At 39.2% G+C, this 22,285-nt stretch overlaps 1 protein-coding gene across 1 annotated transcript; it reads right to left on the bottom strand.

Moving 5' to 3' along the window:
* Positions 1-20,375: 20,375 nt before the first annotated feature.
* Positions 20,376-22,212, bottom strand: OTUD1 (OTU deubiquitinase 1). The gene has a single exon (XM_026843597.1). It carries the CDS (start codon positions 22,210-22,212, stop codon positions 21,592-21,594), a length of 621 nt encoding a protein of 206 aa, XP_026699398.1. The 3' UTR covers positions 20,376-21,591.
* Between the last annotated feature and the right edge of the window lie 73 nt (positions 22,213-22,285).

The raw sequence follows: 22,285 nt of genomic DNA, 5'->3' as shown, positions 1-22,285 counted from the left end.
GAGAGTGATTCTGCCTTTTGGGAATAGTCTCCAGCAGAAGCTGAGCTCTGGACTGGATCCAAGAATTTGCGGGGAAAGTGCTAGTAGGAACAGGCCAAAATTGTACCAGGAACCAAACTAACAGTCTGGTTATTAGCCTGGGCTTAGATCCTGGCATTAATTAGGTTACTACTGAAAGATCTACACAATATATCCAATGTAGTAGGGGCAGCTAAGCTTTTGTAACACATTATCTTGACCAAAATGTTAAAAAAAACAAAATCAAGTGTATTTATATTTTATACAACACAACCGTATAGGCTTCTGAAGTCTCAGCTATCACACTGAAAACAACCAGCCATGTAGTAGTGCGTTCTGGACCAAATCCTGCAGGTAGCATCTCAGGCTTGCTCAAAAAGGGGTGGAGAAGGCCAGGAAGGCTTAAATGGAGCTGCAGCAAGAGTGCACAAGGCAGTGTGCACAGGGCTGAGGGGAACCCATGAGGAAAGTAGAGTAGTTAAAGAGGTTATATAGGCACAACGGCGGGCTTCCCCCTAGAAGCAATAAATAGATGAACAGAAGAGCAGTTAGCTAGATGACAATACTGCTCTGCTGCTAGTGTGTGTTAGCGGAAGACAGCATGGCTGTGCTGTACCATTTCACTTCTGCTGAATGCAAAATGCCATGATCTTTGTTTTAGAGAGGAATTTCCAAGATCCAAAGCAAAAAAAAAAAAACAAAAACAACCAAACCAGATTTATCATCTGCATGGATTCCCACCTGTACTTGATGCCAGTGTCTTGCTTCTGTTCAGCAAATGGTCCCAACTGTACTTTTGCAATCTACATGCAGCTGGAGTCAGCTCCTTCTTCTGCAGATGCATGTGTACCCTGCTCTCCCGTCACTCTTTAACTGCTTCCACTTGTCACTTGCTCTGGATTTCTCTAAGTGACAAATGGTCTCATGCTTTATATAACAGCCATTTTACTCTCTTTCTCTAAGGAATTTTTATCTTCATTGTTTCCTGCTATTTAATTTTCTAACAATTATCCATCAAATACTCAAATATCTCTTCCTTCAGTGAAAACCAGGAATTTCATCTGCATATGCAGAGAGAATCAGCCAAGGAAGGGCAGCTTAAAATATGTACAGCCATTGTCTGAACTTTTCAAAGACACACAATAATGACTTTGAACCCCGAAAATGTGTAGAGGGTACATGGTACAAAGTTTTGACTGCACTGGGAGAGTTGGCAGGGTCAGGCTCAAGTTTAAAAGAAGACAGCTTGGAAAATATGAATCTGACATTACATTAGGGAAGAATTACAGCTGCTGAGTGTCATTTCTCCATTCAAAGAGTTGCAATTTTAAAAAAATGCCTTTTGCAAGACAAAAGTATGACAAACTAAATGAGTCTGCCTTCCATCACTGACTGATTTGCCCCATGTGATTCTCCAGTGTTAGAGTGAAGTATCCCACTACTGAGAGATTACAAGTCACTGGGAGAAGAGTCATCCAAAGAGTAAACAAGAATCCTGTTATAACGGTTTATTTCCATAGTGATATGCAGAGCCACCTAGTAAGAAACAGTCTGTCCAAGCAATAGCACCAGTACTTAGGTTTATTAATTACCTTACCTCCCTAGAAGCCTCAAATCATTTTGGAATCTTCATCTAGCCTCTTCAGGATGACCACCATGCTTCTTATTTTTTACATAAAGGAATGGCAGCATTTAACACATTTAATTTCATTAAGTATTCTTTACCTTTTTTCTTTTGAAGGAAGAAAAAACTTCCTTTAACAAAATGTAGGTTTTTATATCAACACCCCTTAATTATTTTTTTTTTCTCCAAAAGTTCTAAAGGGGAGCATAAGAGAAGCTTTCAGCACAGAAGCCAGAGGTGCCAACTCCAACTTTAGAAGCAAGGACAGCACAAAGGAGACCGAAGCCCCAAGACATCTTATGGATGCAAAACTCATGTTCACGTTGCAAACTTACAAGCCTTGTTGGAAACCCACCAGCCTCTTGCTGAACCTCAGAAGCCATAGTTAGCTGGGTAAAACATGTTTTACTGCCAAACTCTCTGTACTCCATAGAGTATAAAAAATTCAGGTGAATCACTCCTTATTAGTCATGCAGGATACTTTTTGATTAATGACAAAGCAGCATATGTGAAGAATTTTTAAGATGAAACTTTAGAAAAATGTCAGATCTGGCAAAAGGAAAGATCATATAAATCTTGTATTTAATTTTGTTTATGGCTCTATTAAGTTAAAGAAATTTAATGTTGTTTCTGAACCTATAATTACTGTCAGCAACATACTTTGACAATAAGTACCTGAGTGTGCATGCATGTATATATATGTGTGTGTGTGTGTGTGTGTGTGTGTGTGTGTGTGTGTGTGTTTATGCACGGATACATTTGCATTATTAGCCTGCATAAATGTCTTATGATACATATTACTTACAGGCTTTGTTTTCAAAACGATGGATGCCACAACATCAACTCCAAAGTGTACCACCAAGCGGCAAGCTGGTACTTTGCCTAAACTATTCACTTCATTTTTCTGATCTTCTTGGACACAGGAAAATTATCTGGCTTACTTCATTCATCTGCAACAACATATTTTGCATTTGTGCAAGCTCTCTGAAGCACAGACTGACTTTATTATCTGTTTTTACAGTGCTTAACACAATCTTTGTTAGGAGCTTCTATGTGTTATTACTGTACATAGTATGTAAAGGCATGTAAACCACTGATCTATTTGAGGTCATGTTTAGGCATACATCTACACTTCCCTGTAGGTCTTGATGAATCTCGACCATGGCTCAACTGAAATTATGGAAAACTATTCCCATGTAGATATCCACCATTCAGATCAAGCCTACACCTACTCTGGTAGGTCTAATATCCCTGCAGAGTTTGTATTTGTCTTCTCAAAGAGAAAGATACACTTGCAAAATGAAAGATATTCAGAAAGACCAGTAGTTTGAATCCTTTTTTTCATGGAAATATTATCCCTTTGAGAACTGGAAGGATCCTGCAGTTTCTGTTTTATAAAAACAAAACAAAAAATTCACTGAAATCAAACTAGCATATGCAGTTTTGGTTTTCATGTTGAAGCCCAACAACTTTTATGGTTCAAGGAAACCCCAGTGGATGTTAACAAGATCAGATGTAGAAATGCAGGCTTCCATAACTGAATATTTTTGGAGAGGGGAAGTTAAAAATGAGAGGGGCCCCCTGCAGTCCAAGTAATGCAGCAGTAAGAGCAGGGGGTTACCCTGCCCCATCAGAAGATCCACAAAGAACTGTAGAAACTGAGTTGTTCAGTTCCTGAAAGCTTCAGCAGACTATAAAGTGATATATTCTTGTGCAATAAGGAACAGAAAGAAGGAAGCCTGTTAAATGGACAGGATTAAGAATATGCTAGGAAGAAAGTGGACTTTCCCAAGCCTTGACAATGACTGTATTACACAGAACCAATGAAGCATGAGGAATGCAAGCACCAGGTCACTATTTTGTCACCAATGCTCTCGCTTTCAGCATGGGGAATTTTTCAGTTCCTCCTCCAGGCTGCAGGCAAAGTGCAAACTTTAAATTTAGACCTGTGTCGGAAGCTGATGGTTTTGGTTTTGGGGGAAAAAAAAAAAAAAAAGGGCACTTCTGCAAACTCAGGAGATGCTGAGGAATATATTACAGTAACATTCTCTCCTCTGGTCCTCTCCTCCCAGCTGCAAGTGAACTGTTGTTAGAGCATATTCAGAAAGATATGCATGTAGTAACACACTCAATGATCACTGTTTTCCCTAATTTTTCAGAAAATGTTACAGTATAATCCTTGCCTAGAGACTTCTACTAACATAAATGAAAAAAAAAGCTCATGCATTCGCCAGGCTATGAGACTGTTATTCAAGCTATAAGATTTTCGGATAGAAATCTCTAGGACAAGGATATAACCTTTACTTCTGACTTTAATTTCTAGCATAATGTGGACAGAAAAAGAAAACATGAGCAATAGCAAGAAAGCAGAATATACAGCTGTGATGTGTTACTGGAAGGTTTCCTTTGGCATTTTAACTGGGCAGCTTCATGGCAAAGCTGCATCCTTTGTGTAATTGTCATTTCTCTTTCAACCCACATGTGTCTGTGGTTCTTTGCACTTCCACCAGGCAACAGTGACACTTGCAGAAGAACACTTTTCACTTTGAGACAAACTACAGAAAAGATCCAGGAGAATTATCAGCCCATGAACTATCTGACTTTCATCCTACTTGGAAGCAGATAGTCTGTTCCACATATGCTGGCCTAGACCCAAAGTCACCCAGACTTCAATACTAAGAGGAGCTGGAGTCAAAAGCCCAGGCGCAATAGACATAAACCCTAAAGATAACAGAAGACATTGAAAGAAACCAGAGAACTACATTTCACCTGGAATTTCATATCTCCAGTGCTGAACACAGTCTGTGTGCAAATATTAATCACAGATGCACAAAACTGCTAACCATGTGCTTTTCTTTAATATCCCTTTTTAGTCATGTCAGCTACAGGCTGTTTCACTTCGAATGTGTTGCTGGTTAAACCTTTCTTTTCATTTGCATTACTCCATGCTCATTAATGACAATCTACTGTATCAGTCAATGTAAAATATTCCATTTTACTAACAGCAGTTACATTATCTTTTATACTTCAAACAACAGTTATGCCTCCCCATCACTGTAATTTAATTTTAACTTCTATGACTGCAGCAGTGTTTAACAAGTTATTGCTGCTTCTCATAACTAGTCCTCAGAAAATGGTCACTAACAAAATGTAGAACAGAGAACTCAGGTAGGATAACTTTGGCCATTTGTTGCTGCTACTAATTACCCTTCTTATCATAATTACTTATTGGCCTACTTACCCAGTTATCCTAACCTCACAGCCTTGACTTCCGCTACGCTCAGGATTTACTGCTACTAAAGCTTAAATCTTTGTTACTGACACTAAATGCAACCTAAAATGAAACAAGGAGCAAGCAGCAACTCAAATAGTACCATTCCTTTGATAGACATTTCCTTGGCAGTAGTTGTTACCACCATGAATGTCCAAGGGCATAAGAAAGGAAGAATTTATGGGAAAAGGAAAGTCTTTCATATACCAGCTGATACAGAGGGGGAAAAAAGCTTGCAGTCGTTCAGGCCTTTCTTCAAACAGGGCAGTGATACTCAAAGCTAAATACAAGCTGAAGAAATTCCTCTGAGTTTAGTTAGGTGTGCTAATCATCTGAAAGAAAAGGTAACTGGAGTCTCCAGGACAGAGTGTCAGCAAGGCGAGGTGGTGAGATGTTTATCTCCTACAGGGAAACGGGAATGACAGGTCATTTATTGCCTGTGGAAATTGAAGGAAAGCCCTTTTCTTTATTTACATTGACAGTTGTAGTTCATCTTCTGAAGATTCAGCTTCACCTTTTTAACAGGTTTTCTTGTCAAGGCTGAGAGGTCCAAGGTAGCAGTTGGTTGATGGTGTCAAATATGGGTAAGGGGCAGCTGGGATTCCTGCCCCTGCCAGTGCTGCCCATTCTGAGGGTGGGAGTTGCTCAGCTTCACCCAGACAGTTTCCCTGAGGACATGTAGTATGTGGGGTGAGATGCAAGACCTTCAAAAGGTGCCATGCATGGCCAAAGGTGCAAGGGAAATCAAGGGAGACCACCTGTTACTTGGGGCATGCTTGCAAGAGAGGGGGCTACCAAATAGACCAACCCCAATAGACAATCCCCTTAGCTGTAAGTAGTCAGGTGTGGGGAAAAATTTAGGGGAAAATATCACATATGCTTAGGCTGGTTTTAGTCCCCTCTCCAGGTGTCTGCTTATAGCTACCACAGGACAGAGAATACCAGGTACTGCTGACCCCTCCCTCTGAATTAATCCAGATACTCCCATATTCTTATTCTGCAAAATGCAGATGTAGGATCCCAACTGTCACAGTCTTTTTTTTTTTTTTTTTTTTTTTTTTTTTTTCCTGAGGCACGGTCTGGATTAATTCACTGCAGATACTTCCTTTTTCCTAATGGCAAGTTAAGTGACACAAGGTTGTTTAAAGCTGAAGGGGCAGTTCTTGGAAAGGCTGGAAAAATTCCTGAAAATGATTTTTTTCTGATAGAGGTTATAAACCTTGAATTATTTTCTGAACAGGTTCCAAGCTGCCAAGAGTGTACAATTGTTAGGGGTATAGTTTTGTATTGAAACCATAGGTCTGAAAAATGCAATCGTTTCAGAGGAGCATTGTTACGGGGTAAAAACTTTTTTACACTGTAGAACTGAATATTGAAAGTGTTGAGCTCGGATACCACTTCATTTTGGTCCAAGGGCCCAGCTGTGTATTGTTGAACCGGTTAGGTTTCTTCAAAGTGATTACTGTTGCAATAACTACTTTGCATGCAATGCCACAATGACTGCTGTTGCTTGCTCTTAACTATATAAGTTTTAAAACATTACAAGTTTTACATTACAATGTAAGTTTTACATTACAAATATTACAAGAAGCACACTTTCAAATAGCTTTTAACGAATTCATGACCTTTAAAACCCACACTATACATATGACATTAAAGGCATACTCCAGTAAAAGTCTATTGCATTCTTTAATTAACATACAATTGGAAATCGCTTCAAAAATGTTTTCCATGTAGATTCCAATTTATGTTGAAATAAACACTGTACTTAAAAATAGTTCACCACATCAGCAGGTTTTTTTCAGAGTGTTGTAAAGCTAAACTTTGATTCTCCCCCTCTCTAAAAGCAACAATAGCTGCTCTTGGTGTGTTTATAATAGGTGTTCTGGGGTGTGCTTAGGAGTTCTGGCACTGATACTGCTTTGCCCATCAGCAAAAACCACATCTACTGCTAAGGTTAGAAAGTGCACACCCTCATACCTATATCTGTGCAAATCAAGCAATGTAACACCTTAGATTGTGAGTGCTTTTAATCTTAGTCATTAAGAGAGGTTTCTAATCCTCTAATAATGCTCCCTTCAAACTGTAATGTAATCTGTTAATCTCTTTAAGAAGCTACTGAATTCCTCCATCATAAGCATCTGTTTGTAGTGGCATATGTAACAAATTAAGATGGTGTCTCTTTTCAAGACTGGTGAATTTTTCTGGCATACTAACTGAAAGCGGTGAAAAAGGAAGGCAATGAAGTTTAGCCAAAAGCACACTTAGCTCACATTGGCTTTTACAGCTGAGCTAGACTTCTGTTTGACTAAAACCTGTGAGGAACTGCAAAGAGTAATGAAACACAAGACAGCACAAACAACTGTTATTCTCCTTCCCATTATTTAGGTGTCTGATTCTTTTATTCACAGCACTGTAGGAACAAGAATTCTGAACATTAGAGAAGTAAGCACAAATTATTATTACAATGATAGACACTTATTTAGAGGGGACCAGTTTTACTGCAGGGTTAAAATAGCACAGCATCGCAGTATTTCAATATATATCTGTACTGGTAGACCTGAAAGCCAAAGGTATGCAGTACAACTCACTTTTCCCTTTCTATTTTTAAAGGCATTTCTGTTGAAGATTATTTATGCACCTACTGCTTGAGAGAACATATGATGGTAATGTTATTTTCCTACAAAACTGTTTATCCAGTTATGTAAGATAAAACAGGCACAATCTCATCTCTCAGTGGAATATAACATACTGAGGTTTTTTATCTCCTTACATTTTTTAAAGGCATTGAAGAGATGCTACAATAAACAACACATAATTTTAGGGACAAAAAGCTTTGTGAATGTGTTTCTATCCCTAATCATGTTTGGATAGAGATAAAATCTTTCATAGAGCAAATTAAAACTAATTAGTGATATGAAATAGCCTGAGAGGAGGTAACTTATTTTGCAAATGATTATTAATCAAAGAGCTGGCACTGTGTTCTGCCTTGGCGAAAGTACAAACAGCATTACTGGTCCTACCAGGGCTGTACATACAAAGAAACAGATGGCAAGTCTCTGTCTTTTTTAAAGTTGTGAACTTCACTGAAACAAATGTGTTTTTAATGATAACTACATGAAATATTTTTTTAAATTAAAACTGTCAGAGACATCATTCTTTTCAAATGCAAGAATAGCTTTACAATGTCATGCTCATTAAGGGATTTTAATTATTACTTATTTAAACCTAAGATATACTTCTTTTTGGCTTATAATTTATAAAGACTGTTTTTAGCAGAACAGTTAATAACTGAATCTATTGTTTTCTGCATATACTTACAGATGCATGAGTTAATGTTGTATTGCTCTCCTACTAAAATATTGAGAATAAATGTTACATTTTAGTATATAGACATATGCACATGTACCTATTCAAAAACAAATGAAAAGCAAGTTTGCTAGAAATGGGTTACAGCTTAAAGGAGAACAGCAAAAGGAGCTTAACAGAATGGAAAACTAGAAATGTCAAATATTTCAGGTGCATCTATCATGAATTAGCCATATATAAGCACAGAAAAATAAGGAAAAATAAAGTGCATGTATCAAATCTATGATGATTCACAGCAGCTCTGTTGTACTTTCTGCTGTTTATAAAGTCTGTTAGTTGTAGCTCATGGCACACTAATGCTGTGGGAAAGTTGTTCCTTGCCCCTCTGATATGCAGAACTTGAGCAAGAGCAGCTGCATGACTGTCACAGCCAAGGGCCACCGATGAAGCTGTAGGTAAAGCTGTGCTATTGCAGGGATTTTAACTTAGACTTCTCAGTCAGGGTGCCAGTTCTATAGGGTGCCATGTAGAGTACAAGGTGACCTAAATACAGGAGAATTTGCAGTCTAACACAGCTTTTCAAAAGGATAAAATAATACGGAACTCACAAAACACCATGTTTTCAAAGGGTGGAGAGTCAGACCTCGTGTTTCCAGGGAGCAATAGCTAAGACACTATCAGGCTAACCAATTGCTCTGCTTACTCAGGTGCCTCCCTTGCTTACTTCCAAACCAAGCTGTGGGCTCTGATCCATCAGGATAGCTGGTGGCCCTCCACGTGGGCTGATCTGTCTGCAGTGTCTACAGCTCTGATCTCTCTAGCAATGCAAGTGAAGCAGAGTGCTATAGTAAAATAGTCTTTCTTACAGCTCTTGGCCGTTACCAGTCACAATGCAATGACAGAAGTTATTTAGAATTAAAGTGTTTTAGAAAAAGCAGGTCTTAAAATAGTAACAACCTTTAGACCTTCTCGCTGCTGCCTAAGCCTCCTTGTCCCTGGATCAGGACAGGGCTGAGCTTTGCCAGGGCCTTTGCATGACTGGCCCTGGCCCCAGTGGCTCCTCCACTCTGTCCCATTCCCTGCCCTCCACAACAGTGTTTCTCCCAACAGCTCCGGGATCTGCAGTGCTGTGAAAGCTTGTGATTACATTCAAACTTGTAATCTCTTTAACTTGCTCATGAAAACAAGAGGAAGACTGCCTTGTTCCAAATGGCTGCTAGATCCCATCATTACTAAGGGATCTAGTTCCTGTCAGGATACTGCCAGTAAAAACAAGATTTGTTGTTAATATGAGAAGTGTTGCTACGCCCTCTTGAAAAATAGCTGCCACTCTGTGGGTTGTGGGGGTTAGATTCTACATTATTTGAATAGGTACTTGGAAAGTGGCCATCACCACTGTGAGTTATGCACGCTGCAAGGGAGAGGGAAGAGACATCAGGATCAGAGAATGGCTATAGGTTAGCAGAAGGATAGGTAGAAGGGCCTGAGAAGGTAAGAGCAAAGTTGAAGGTAATGCAGGAGACAGAGATGGGAATACAAACTGGTGGGACAGTGACAGCCCTGCCTGGGATATGCCAGAATTAAAAGGCACAATAAAATTTGTAATGTATTAATTGAGGAGGGTAAAAAGAAAAATTGGATTGCTTACCAGGAACCATTGATCAGAGATAGCCAAAATGAATTGTATAAACCAGACTTAATATTTCTAAAAAATGACACAGCAGTGGTGGTAGATGTAACAATCAGATATGAAAGTAAAATTGAAACGTTGCAGGAAGCTGCATCAGAAAAAGTAAATAAGTATAAACACTTAAAAGACCAAATTCAAGAACTAACAAATGCATCCAAAATTAAATTTATGGGCTTTCCCCCGGATTCTCATGGAAAATGGTACGAAGGCAACTATTCACTGCTCGCAGACATGGGCATTTCCAAATCCAGACAAAAGACAATTGCGAGGAGATTATGTAATATGGCCCTATTCTCCTCAGTAGACATACTTCATATCTTTGTGAGTAAATCTTGCTCAAAATCTGTAAATAGTTAACAATCGCACCTTCGGTTCTGCTAAAATCACCTCTATTCGGTTCTGTTAAAATCACCTCTATCTCTAAGCACTTTATGTAACTTCCAACTTGATTGTAATACACACTCATGTCTCAAGTTGGATAGTAGGATGGGAATCTCGTGACATTACAAGCAGCGTCTGCCAATTTAAATTTGACCCTCACAATTGGCCTAAACCTTTACTGAGTCAAAACCTACCGATTTTGACATAGGTGGACGGGCCACCTTTACTTAACCCGGAAAAGAAACATATATTTATATGTGTTTGATAAATAGCCAGAGCAAAGAAACTTTTTTTGCAATATGTATCAGGAGCTGCATTTTGACCTTTAAAGACTGCACATGATTTAGGAACAGGCAACTTCCTCAAAACCCTTCAGAAAAAAACAGAACAAAGTTTAAATGCTTCTCAGAAATATGACGGTAGAACATCTTGCTATTCTAAGCCATCCTTCCAAGCTCTGCCGTTGTAGTGTAACCCATTGTAAGTGTGGTCCAAGAAGGGGTAGGAGATGGCAATTCAGGCCTTTGAGTCCCAAGGATTGGCTAAGCAGCTAAATCATATTAGCTTGGAGTTGGAAGTGAGCTGTTGTCATGTAATTCCCTCTCCTGCCCACCAGAATTGCTGAGAAATGGTTTATGTTATTTATAACTGCTATACCATTTTCCTGCTTGTAGTCACCACGACTTCCTATTAAATGGCAATTTGGTTATATATGGAAGTTTTATATGTCTGCAATGTAGTATCTCCAACTCTCTCCTGGGGCTACACACTCCTCATAAAATTATTGCAGCTTGGCAGCTCTACATAAAATAAGAATACCTTGAAAACTAGCCCACAGAGTTAAATCCCTGAAGGCTGACCTGTGCTCCCAAGTGTTGACACCAAACCTCACCAGAGTGCCCAGAACCCTGCATGTGCAATGGGAGAGACAGCAAAAAAATCCTGCGGCTCAGGATCCTACTGACCTCCTTCAGAGACCTGCTTTTTCCTTCTACCTAACGAACACTGTGCTGCCATTGTGATGGTGCAGCCCCTGCTGAGCTCAACAGGCTGTCTCTTCCCAGCACTGTGATTTGCAGCACAGACATACTGCAAAAGACTAGCAGAGTAATTTTCTTTTTTCATCCCACTGGGCAACATAGAAGGAGGAAAAGTCAGGAAGTGGCATTTCAATACTGTACGGGTGATGATGCTGACCTTCCGTAGAGCCATGGCTATTATATTCTCCCCTTCAAAGATTTTCTTTCAAGAATCTGTGTAAACAGACTCCACATTTAATTCCCCATCTGCAATAACTAGAGGGAAAGGCTGTTCTTTCAGGAAAGAGACGAGGTTCAGGGTTTTGCTGGAATAAGCTTGCCCATCAGCACAGCAGCAAAGAGCCCAGATAAGTTCCACTCTCAATTCTTTTTTTCCCCCTAAGAAATTAAATCTGGAAATTTACAATAAAGAACATACAGACAAGAAATGTCAGATTTTTATAACATCCTATTCATGTAATATTTCCCATTCAGGATTCCCTTGCTATTTATCAGACTTGACACAGCTGTAAGCACTTACTTAAAAACTCTATAAAGGTGGAATTAATACTTCTTTACAAGCTTCCTTTTCACAGCTGTGTGCTTGAATTACACCATAAAGTTTGTGAAAACAACACATAAATCAAATCTTATCAGATGTAAAATTTATAAAATATATTTTGGAATTCACTCCCAAGAGCAAGATCTATATGCATATTTAATCTCGGGATGGGAAAAGGTAATGTTTTGCAAAAAAATGTGAAAAGCATTTTTATGCCAAGGAAATGAAAGCAAAGTTATAAATGAGATGAAAAACCCACAGGTCAGGATATTGAAAAGCAAGGCTTCCTTGCATATTGCACTTTATTCTCAAAGACAGACACATCACTTCCATTTTTGTTGGCACAGCTCTGATCCTCTCTTCAGAGCATAAGCATGCACTCAATATAAGAAATATTCAGAAAGAATAAGGATCTCTAAAGAAGGCTTTCAGTCTGTAATGATTCTTTCCAATTGTTAGTCTTAGTAGTGAGAGGATAGAAATTCATTCCTAATGTTTTTTGTGCATATACAGACTTTTTTTTCTATTTATTTTATTGCATTTTTCCTTCTCCATCCACAATCACTACAGATATCTGCACGAAAAAAAAAAAAAAAAGGATCTATACATAAGATCTGGCCTCATATCACAGCTTCACTTAAAAAAAAAAAAAAAAAGACGACTGAAAGTTAAAATGTTCATGTCAAGAATTAATTTTGGACTGGGGAGGGGGTGTCTTGATTTTAAGCAGTCATGGAACATAAGGTACTGCTCTCCTTTCTAGCTTTGATTGTATTCACTATGTTTGGAAACAATCCCCAGCATTTCCTGCCTGTGCTGTGGGAATAAAGACTTGAAGTTTATGGGGAGATAAATACATAATGGTGGTAGTAAATAGACTGAAACAAATATCTGAGCAGCAGATAAATCTGGATCGAGGGTTGAATTTGGTAGAAAACCTGATGGCATCCCACTGAAGATCTCCATGTGACCAAATGTCTGTAGCATTTTCAGAGCTGTAAAATGCCTCGATGGTTAGCTATAAACTCCTAGGGATATATTTATAGTTCATAGAAAAAAAGTAAGTATATCTGGCTTGGTGCAGATTTGAAGATTTTTATGACAGATTTTAAGTGAGAGAACTGATTCTGTGTTCTAGTGTGTATGATTTCTTTTCCCTTACACTTCATACTAGACAGGAGTGATAGAAGACTGTTAGTAGAACCAGTGAGATATGCTAGAGCGTATCTCCCTACACAGAGACAGTACCTGCTTCTTGTCTACCTCCTCTATCAATATCAAGTGACCGAAAGAGATTTGATATAGCTGCTGGCTGGCTAGAGCTCAATCCAGACAGCACTGATATAAAGCTCAAAGTCTTGAGGAAGCACCAAAAGTCTTAGCAGAGATTAACTCAATCCCTTGACTAAAGTAGAGCATCTACTATTACTGACTTGGTCTCACAGGCTAGAAGTCTAGTTGGCAGAATGATTTCCTGTAGATGTTAAGGCTGAGGCCACTGCCAAGATTGGTGTTGTACAACTTGTCTCTGGGATGATGGATGCCATGGTTCCTTTCAAATACAGCCTACCCAGAGCAATTTCTCTTTTGTGATCTGAAGATGAGTTTAGTGCAATACATCATATGTGCTTCCAGATAACAACAAAAAAAAGTCAGATTTTCTCTGGTATTTACTCTACTGCTAAGTACTTAGTAGTTTCAAAGGGGAATTCAAGGAGTGGTGTTGACCCACCAAGCTCAGGACTCCCTGACCTGTCTCATTCTCCAAGCTGCCCCATCCCAGCTGCTGAGCCAGCAGATGCTGAGCTGGGACACCAGCTCTTGGAAGGGCTCATGCCTGACTGCTCCCAGGGACAGGTGGCTTGGCCAGAGAAAACCTGGGTCAAACAAACCCAAAGAAATCTGAGGTCACCCAGGACACACAGCTGCACAGATAAATGCCCAGATAAATGTCTGGTGATTCTTACATGCAATCAAAGCGTATTTCAGGTACATACTGCAACTTCAAGTGTGAACATACAGCTAATACCCAATGTGGTGTATAACCTGCATTGTTTGGGTGGTGTTCTAGTCTAGTCATGCATTTCTGTCAAGTTTGTTAATTGAAATTACAGAGACTTTTGTGATAGGTATATAAACCTAAGTGTCACTGAGATTTGGACACTGGTTTATGCAGAATGTGTTGGTGGTGTTAGCCAGAGAAGGCTAATGTATGGGCAAACAAGCACTAGTCAGTTCAGCGATCATATTGCCCCCTCACTTCCACACACCAAGCCTGCCAAGGTGAAAGAAAAATGTTATCCTATGTGTTAATTATCACTTAACTGATAATTTGAAGGACTCCTGAAAGCAAATATAGCAGGAAATTTGTTGTGGTGATGCTGTACAGAGAATTATTGCAATCCTGTCCAGTCATTTTAGGCAACATTTTGTAAACGATTACAATTTTTCGGGTTTTTGTTGAAACAATTTCAGTGTAACAGTGAAGTGTTCGAAAAACATACGTACTAGGGTATTCCAACAGCTACCTTTGCAATATCATATTTGGTGAAGCTTTCCACAATAACTATTTCTCATTAAAAGATTCTTTAATTTACCCAACAGAGCCCAGATTCGTCCTATTTGTCCATTTCGCAACATGTTTGTCTCTGGCCAGAGCTATATAAAATTATTCTACAAGGACAGAAAACTGACTACACAAATACTATCAGATACATAATCAAATAGCTGATCCTTTTACTGTGTGATATCATTTCTAGAAATTTCATGTTACAGGGCCTCTTCAGGGCAATTGCTGTTAAAATACTAGCTGAAAGATGGAAATCTACTAGGAGTCACATTCACGTGAATGTTTTACATCAGTTATTGTGAGTATATACCAAAGGACAGCTACCTAATCGAGAAAACATCCATAAATATTTACTTCCTGATAAGTAAGATAAGCTGAAAAAAAAAAAAAAAAAAAAAAAAAAAAAAAGAGATGTTTTCAGATACCTGCAAAGCGCGTGCTGTTAGTAATGCTGCTTCTCATCACAGTGGGACTGCAACTCTGTTGTGCTAAATGCTCTACAGCATAAAAGTCGTTTAACCAAGGAAGCTTCTTAATCACCACTTTTATGGGCATGAATCTGAAGTAAAAGATCCTATTCTACATGTATTCACCTTACCAGTTCACCTTACCAGTTCAGCACTCCTTACCTAGAGCCAAAGTTTTGTTTCACTGGATACAAGACATTGTGGGAAATAAATTTAAAAAGCAATTACTTCCTGGCTCCTAACAGCAAAATATTATTTTCTTTTCTAATCTGCCAGTATTAGTCTCTTGTGTCTCCATTCTTAGTTTGCAAAAATGTAATATGTTGTGAGATAACATTATTTATTTAATAAGAAATAATAAACACAAGTGCATTAAAGCTTTTTAGATCAGCAAGTCACAATGCTGATCTATAAACCGGCATAACCATCTTCTAGAGCAAAACAAGTCCTTTCACAACTGCTTCATTTTGGGCACCACCTTTCCTTCAATTACACATAAGCAGCAAAACAGCTGTCAACTCCCAAACTCATTCATATGTCTTACTTAATTAGGTTTTGGTTTACAGCATAACTAGTTTCCAAGGTTAAACTTGAGTGTGCAATTAATTGACAGTCAACAAAAATTAAAATGAACAGAAATTAAAAGATTGCAGATAAGGTTTGCAGGAATAATAGAAATTGTGTCAGTAATTAATGAGACAATAATTTGGTCATCCCACAAAAGGCAAAGCCAGTCCCTGTGAGTAACCTAATCCAGTGAAGCTAAAGTTTGGTAGGAAAGCAAACAAGCCATACAAACATGTTAGTTAATCGTTTAATTGCTTAGTCAAAGCTCAGTCTTTAAGTCATATGGAAGACAGGCAATTTAGATATAAAATGTGCTGTATTGTTTATTTATAAAGGGAGTATATTTTGACCACAAGCTCTCTCTAAAAAAATATCAAAAGAAGCCAGCTGGAGTTCCAAAGATCATGTTATTTCTAAAAGCAGCCATGAGTACAGCATCAGTGATGGGAAGAAGTATTGCTCTTAGCCATATTAAGTTAAATTGACAGAGCTCACTAAATTCCAAATCTCACTCAGAGATCTGAAACTATGGGTTTTCTTGCCCAGAAATGGTTAGTTGAATAGCTGAAAAATGAAGTTTTACACTCAGCCAAAAATACAAGTAAGGGAAAAATGCTGGATCCTTGTACCTGTGAAAATAATATGGTCCAGATAATGAAACTATAGAGTACTCTTTTTAAAAAAAAAAAAAAAAAAAAAAAAAAAAAAGGTATTTCAAGCATTACTGGAGCCTCAAAAAGCTGATAATGTGCTTTACATGATTTTATAAACTTGGTCCTTGAAAACCGTTTTGATATTCTACCACGCTTTAACTCATTGACATTTAGCAACAAAAGTTCACAGGCAAGAAAAATACTGCATCTTTGTCTGTGAAATTCAGTTCATTTTTTTCTGAGACAGAGTGTTGCATCCCTTCTTTCACTTGTAGCCCCCAAAAGCTTGGCAGGGTAAGGATGATGTAGTGAAACACCAATGAGCGACAGCAGTGAGCCTGATGCACGCTGTGTCACCAGACCAGTGGTACAGGCCCACTGCCCATTACAGTGAGTCGGGATCTCCCCGTGCTTGGGATGCAGGTGAACGTGGGAGATGAAAGGATAGAAGATGACCTTGGCTCCTTCACAACCATCTCCTGACTCCAGCTTTTGCCCCAGCTATCCTCCCCTCCTACAGTAGTCTTCTTCACTGCAGATGCCACTCTTTACACAGCTTAACTGTGCTACAGTGCTGAAGGTTCAAACGCTATTAACATGCCTTATAGGAAGGACACAACAGTTTATTTCCTACAACTTCCAGTAAAAAATGCGGGAAATACAATATCCATTAAAAGCATAATGGCTTAAAAATACACACTAAAAAGGCAGGAAATGCCAAATTTAATATCACACAGGAAAGATTGGTTCTATGTGTGTACATGCATCATGCTACTACAATTACACGCTCACATTTTCTCCAGAGAAGCCTGATTGTAATCAGTAATTAGGACGAATGTATGGGGAGATGGAATAACCACCACTCATGGAAACCTGGAATTTGCCAGTGTTCTATTTCTATCAAGTTCCAGTCTGAATACCGTGAATGGGTTTTCTTGTATAAAAAAGATTTTAAGTACTAACTCCAGGAAAAAAATGTCTACAATATACTACTGCATTGCTCTATCCTGCTATCTATTAATACTATAAACCTGCTTTTAAAAAAACACAGATTATAAATTAAAACTGAACAGGGAGTATGAAAGCCACTTTTTTTTTTCAATTAAAATGCACTTGTACATGTTATAAATCAGCCTGTATATTACTAAGAAGTTCAAAGGGGTTTTTTTCTGCTGCTTTAAAAAAACCCTTGATAACTATAGAATTGTACTTGGCAGAGCTGATGTCCTTTCAAACAGCTATTCACAACTTTTCTGCATGTTGCATACTTTCATATAATCATGCCATTCAGAAATTGGACAATCTTTTTAACACCAAAGCTGAGGGTTTTTTCATTTTTCCCCATTTTTTATCAACATCCTAGGAACACTTATCAATGTATATCAGCAAACTGTTAAATATGTATGAAAGAGTGTAAGCAAAAAATAAGAAAAAAAATGTTAATGCTAGGTACTTGTCCCTGTTGTGAGATACCAGTCATCATTTTCCACTTGGATTCAGAAGCCATGTATGTGTGCAGTGACAAACCACTAAACCAAAACTGAATTTTATCCTCAAAAACCCTATCAGTTGATTCTGACATAATAAAAGCAAAAGCAGACAGAAGAAATATTTAGATCCACGTGGTTTAGTACATGCACAAGGAGTACTGAAATACACTTTTATTTACAAGTGACATTAATGTAACAGATTTATCTTGTACATGTGTAATGTATCAGCCATGTCCAACAGGACAGATAAACCCAGTAGCCGGCATTAGGCAACTTTTACGCATCCTAAGTTACTAAACACAGAACCATCCACTGAACTTTCCAAAAAGAAAACCACTGACTGAGATGAAGAACAATGATGCTTATACAAATATCCGCTTTCCTACTTGCCCACCCTTATTTTGGGATGCATTCATTGTACAATTGTACACAGTACAAACCAATTCAGTTCTTGCAAACCTTGCTTTGTGTAACAGAGTCTGCTCAATACACATGAAAACTCTACCATACCCATTGCACGTTAAGTGAGAGAATGCCATAGTCTTGGTGACCTAAGAGAATCCTAAAATGAAGCATTCAACATGTCATCTAATTCACAACTATATTATAAAATACAAGCAAAGATGGCATCACAAAGTTTATGCTCCCACAGACTCCAGCTCACATTTGCTCAGTTGAGAATTAAAACATTTATTACCTGACTTACAGGACCATATAACTGAATACTGAAAATTAAGCTCTCCTTCTCACTTATTGTCAATAATAGTCTGTTGACCAACATCCCCAGACAAGTCTAAGGATTAGCTGGGTTATGCAAGTGATTAACCAAGGTTAAAATAATCGGGTACTGAAATTATGAGCAAGGACATTTGTCCTTCCATTGTTACTGGAACTGTTGAAAGGAGACAGTAAGGGAAAACTTGCATCTACTTGCGCTTTTGCTGGCAGCAAGTGACAATGTTACAAGCAGTTTTGTAAGGCTTTGTCCGCAGTGGGATCACTGCCTCTGTAAAACTACTCCATAAAACTGCCCCTACTGCTCAGGGAAAACAGCACCAGCTTGCATCTGAACTCAATGTCTCAGCTGAATTTTAAACACTAGAGCGATAAAAAACAGTTTTCACCTTCCATGTGCCTGGAACATCTGACATGCCATTTTTGTAATTTCTTTTTAGAATAGACACAGTTTGTAATGCAAGCTGCAAAAACAAGTGCCTTGTTACGTTTCAGCAATACATCCTCAATGTCTTTGGAAACTAGTTCAACAAGTAACCTAGTTTTTTCAAATTCCTTAAAGTTATCTGTGTGTCCCTGTGACTCACACAGCAGCATCAAACTTGTTAAGGAACCCTGTGGGAACTTATCCTAGGGTTCTGCGTGTTCATTTCTAACACTTTTTCGTTGATACTTTAATATAAACTATATCTCACAGAGTGAACACTGCAGTATCAATCCTTCTTGACTTAGGTTAGTCTATGGATGTTTCTAAGGTTTGTGCCACAAAACACAAACAAAATGTGTAATCACAATTCATTAAATAGCTGAAAATGGTAATGTTAAAAGACCTAAAATAAATGGTTTTTTAAAGAAGTTTGGGATATTGACATCCTTGAATGAATTCATTATGTCCAACCCAAAAGCTAAGCAGTCTGGATACAAAGTTTTTAATCAGGCAAGCACATCACTGATATTTAGTGATGCAGCATTAACATTTTTGGTCTTACAGCCACCTGAGTAGCCATTTTCATCATCAACTAATTCTGTCCCTTACGAACACATCCATATCTGCATCTTTGCCTTGCTCTCACCTCAGAACTCAGCTTTCCAGAGATTCAGGACAGTTAAGCAATAGCGGACTACTAGCAAGACTGGCTTTTTCCACCATTATTTTATGTTTAAAGAAAAAGCATAATTGTTAGTTAAGAAAATGGGGGGGAAAACATAGTCTGCATTTACCAATATTTTGGAGAGAACAATAAATTCATTTATATCTACTCTTCGCACCACATAAACCCTTACTAAATATACAATCAATCCTGCAGCTCTTTATCACAAGTGTACTCAATTAAAATTGCTGCATTTCAGTTAGTTTTTAATCTTAACCCTCCTGTCATTTAAGGATAGATTGCTGGTATTTTGAGACCAGGGGTAGATTTGTAAATGCATGCACGCGCACACAGACACACACACACACACAGAGTACCACTTAACAACTTGCAAGGCATTTCTATCTTGTAAGGGGTGCAAAAAGCTGTATTTCCTTATGACATTACCTCTATTCAGGCAACAAGAAAGGGGTTGCTGAGGTATCACTGGTGACAAGGCAAATCTAAAACAAGTTTGTTACTGTCTGCAGAATGGAGATTCCTCGTTACTGAAGTCCAAGCCCAGGAGTGCGTGGCCTAGTAGAGAGCTGGTTCAACACAACACTATTACCAGCCCAGATACTATGCTTGAGAACTCCTCTTGCAAGGCATATTAATACAGAAAAATGCTTCTCATTGGCAAATACATGCTAAAATTGCTTTCTTACTAAAGATTTAGATACTAAGCTGTCTTTAAATTTATTTCTCACACATATTCACAGACACCAGAATTATCAGTGGTTTGTGTTTGTGAAGTACCCTGCCCCTTCTCCCCACCTCTTAATTGGGGAAAGTAAGGCAGAGGAAGAAAATTAAAGGGCCTTCTGGGAATCCACTTACATTTCTTCAGCACTCCAGGAATGCAAAGGTTGGAAAAAAAAGAGCCCAAGTAAAATTATATTCTTTATTCATTCCATTTTAGCTGTGAATATTCCTATTATACAAATACAGTATAAATTCCAAAATCACAATATATTACAAAATAAAAAAGTACAAACTGCATTACTTAATAAATATATCTAACAAGTTAATCAGAAAGTAGAAGAGACAGAATTCAGCTTGGAAACATTTAAATGTTTGACCCAGCAAACCATACAAACCTCAGTTTAAATACTTTTCTTTTAAACCGTAATGCAGAATACCATTCCAGATTTCTCGATTAGAAAATAACATCAAGTGAATAAAATGTTGTGATCAGAACATGATTTGTTGGTGCAACACCAGTGCCAAAAGAGAAGCAGGGCTTATACAAAAGACACCATAACCCCAGAAACAAGAACACAAACACCAAGGTGCAGCCAAGGCAATTATTGCCAAAGCGGGAGACTATTATCTAGTCACAACATTCTATTGCAAGTTAATGTTCTGTTATTACGGATAAATAATATAAATGGAGCACAGGGCGAGCCAACCAGGCATCAAGAGGCCAGTTTACTCAAAACAGTAATTAAATACAGAAGAGTCAATTGCTCCCTGTACTGTTCATGTGTAGCTGCATTCCAACTGGCTCAAAGGACCTGTTCTGTGCTCCAGGCAGAGAAAGCAAATGTTCTGAAAAGCAGTCTGTTCATACTTTGCTGCACTTTTACAAAAACCATTGTTTTAGTTTTGCAAGAAAACACCCACAATGCTTTCATCAATTAGGGAGGGTCAGTTTGACATCAACTTCTTCTGGTAAAAATATAAGGTTTATGGGTAAAAAACACAGCAAAAAATAGCTGTTACATCATAAGCCTTATTTACAAAAACTGTTTACAAACGTTTTTGGCTGTACAGCTGAAAGCCAGATACTAATGTAAGATGTAGAAGATGGAGGTAACAGTTTAAAAATATTGTGCAAAAAATACATTCTCATAGAAAATAGGGAGACAGCAGGAAGGGGAGACATAAACATAGACGGAGAATCTGCTTGCAAATAATCCGAGTCAAAGTTTTTACAACAGACTATTACAAACACATTTGTGTTTATTCCTCATAACCGACAGTCCTTCTCAGTCTGGGGTGCTGCTGCTTCATTAAGGATTAAGGCATCACCATCACAGCCAGCACACCTTCTGTCCGTCCCCGTCCCTGCAGCAAAGCTCCCAGCCTGCGGCCCGGGTGGTCTCAAGAGCAGGCGTTCTGCTCAATGTACATCTTGGACAAGGACACTGCCATGGACTTGGCCAGCTCCTCGTCCCGCCTGCGCTGTACCTGAGTCTGTCTGCACCACGCCTCGTACTCCGGGTTGGGGCACACGCGCTCCAGCACAGCATCGTAGTGCCCGTTGCTAAGCCAGCTCAGCCAGATACTGGGCCGCGTCGGGTCCTCGGGCCCCAGGTAGTGAACCATGGTGGAAACGGTGGGGCTCTCGGGCCGGCCGCCCGTGGTGAGGTGGATGTTGACATTCAGCATCTGCCCCATGGCCAGCAGCTCCGGGTAGCCGGCCCAGGCTCCGTCCTGGGCGGCGGCGATGAGGAACTCTCCCACGTCGCCCTCGATGATGGGGTTGAAGTGGTCCAGGTGGTCGGCAATGTAGTGCACGGTCTGCTCGCGGAGCTCGCTGTGCAGCCGCTGGTCCCCGTACACCGCCTTGCAGACGGCGCGGTACAGGCAGTTCCCGTCGGGGATGATGTGGAAGCGGAACCGGCCCTTCTGCCGCAGGTACTTGTCCTGCTTCTCCACCTCGGCCAGGTACAGCGCCAGCTTCTCGCTCCGCTCCGGCCTGCCGCCCGGCCCCCCGCGCATTCCAACGTGCCTTGGCCCTGAGGTAAACACGGGCGCGGCCCCGCCCCCGCCCCCGGGCCCGGCCTCCAGCAGC

The sequence above is a fragment of the Athene cunicularia genome (assembly GCF_003259725.1).
Source record: "Athene cunicularia isolate RWA chromosome 2 unlocalized genomic scaffold, athCun1 chr2_part1, whole genome shotgun sequence".
Lineage (NCBI taxonomy): Eukaryota > Metazoa > Chordata > Aves > Strigiformes > Strigidae > Athene > Athene cunicularia.
Note: the sequence above shows the minus strand (reverse complement) of the source record. Positions and strands in the feature narration are given on the sequence as shown.

Excerpts from the sequence above, each read along its gene's own strand:
- OTUD1 (XM_026843597.1), bottom strand. The coding sequence starts at position 22,212 with ATGCGCGGGGGGCCGGGCGGCAGGCCGGAGCGGAGCGAGAAGCTGGCG.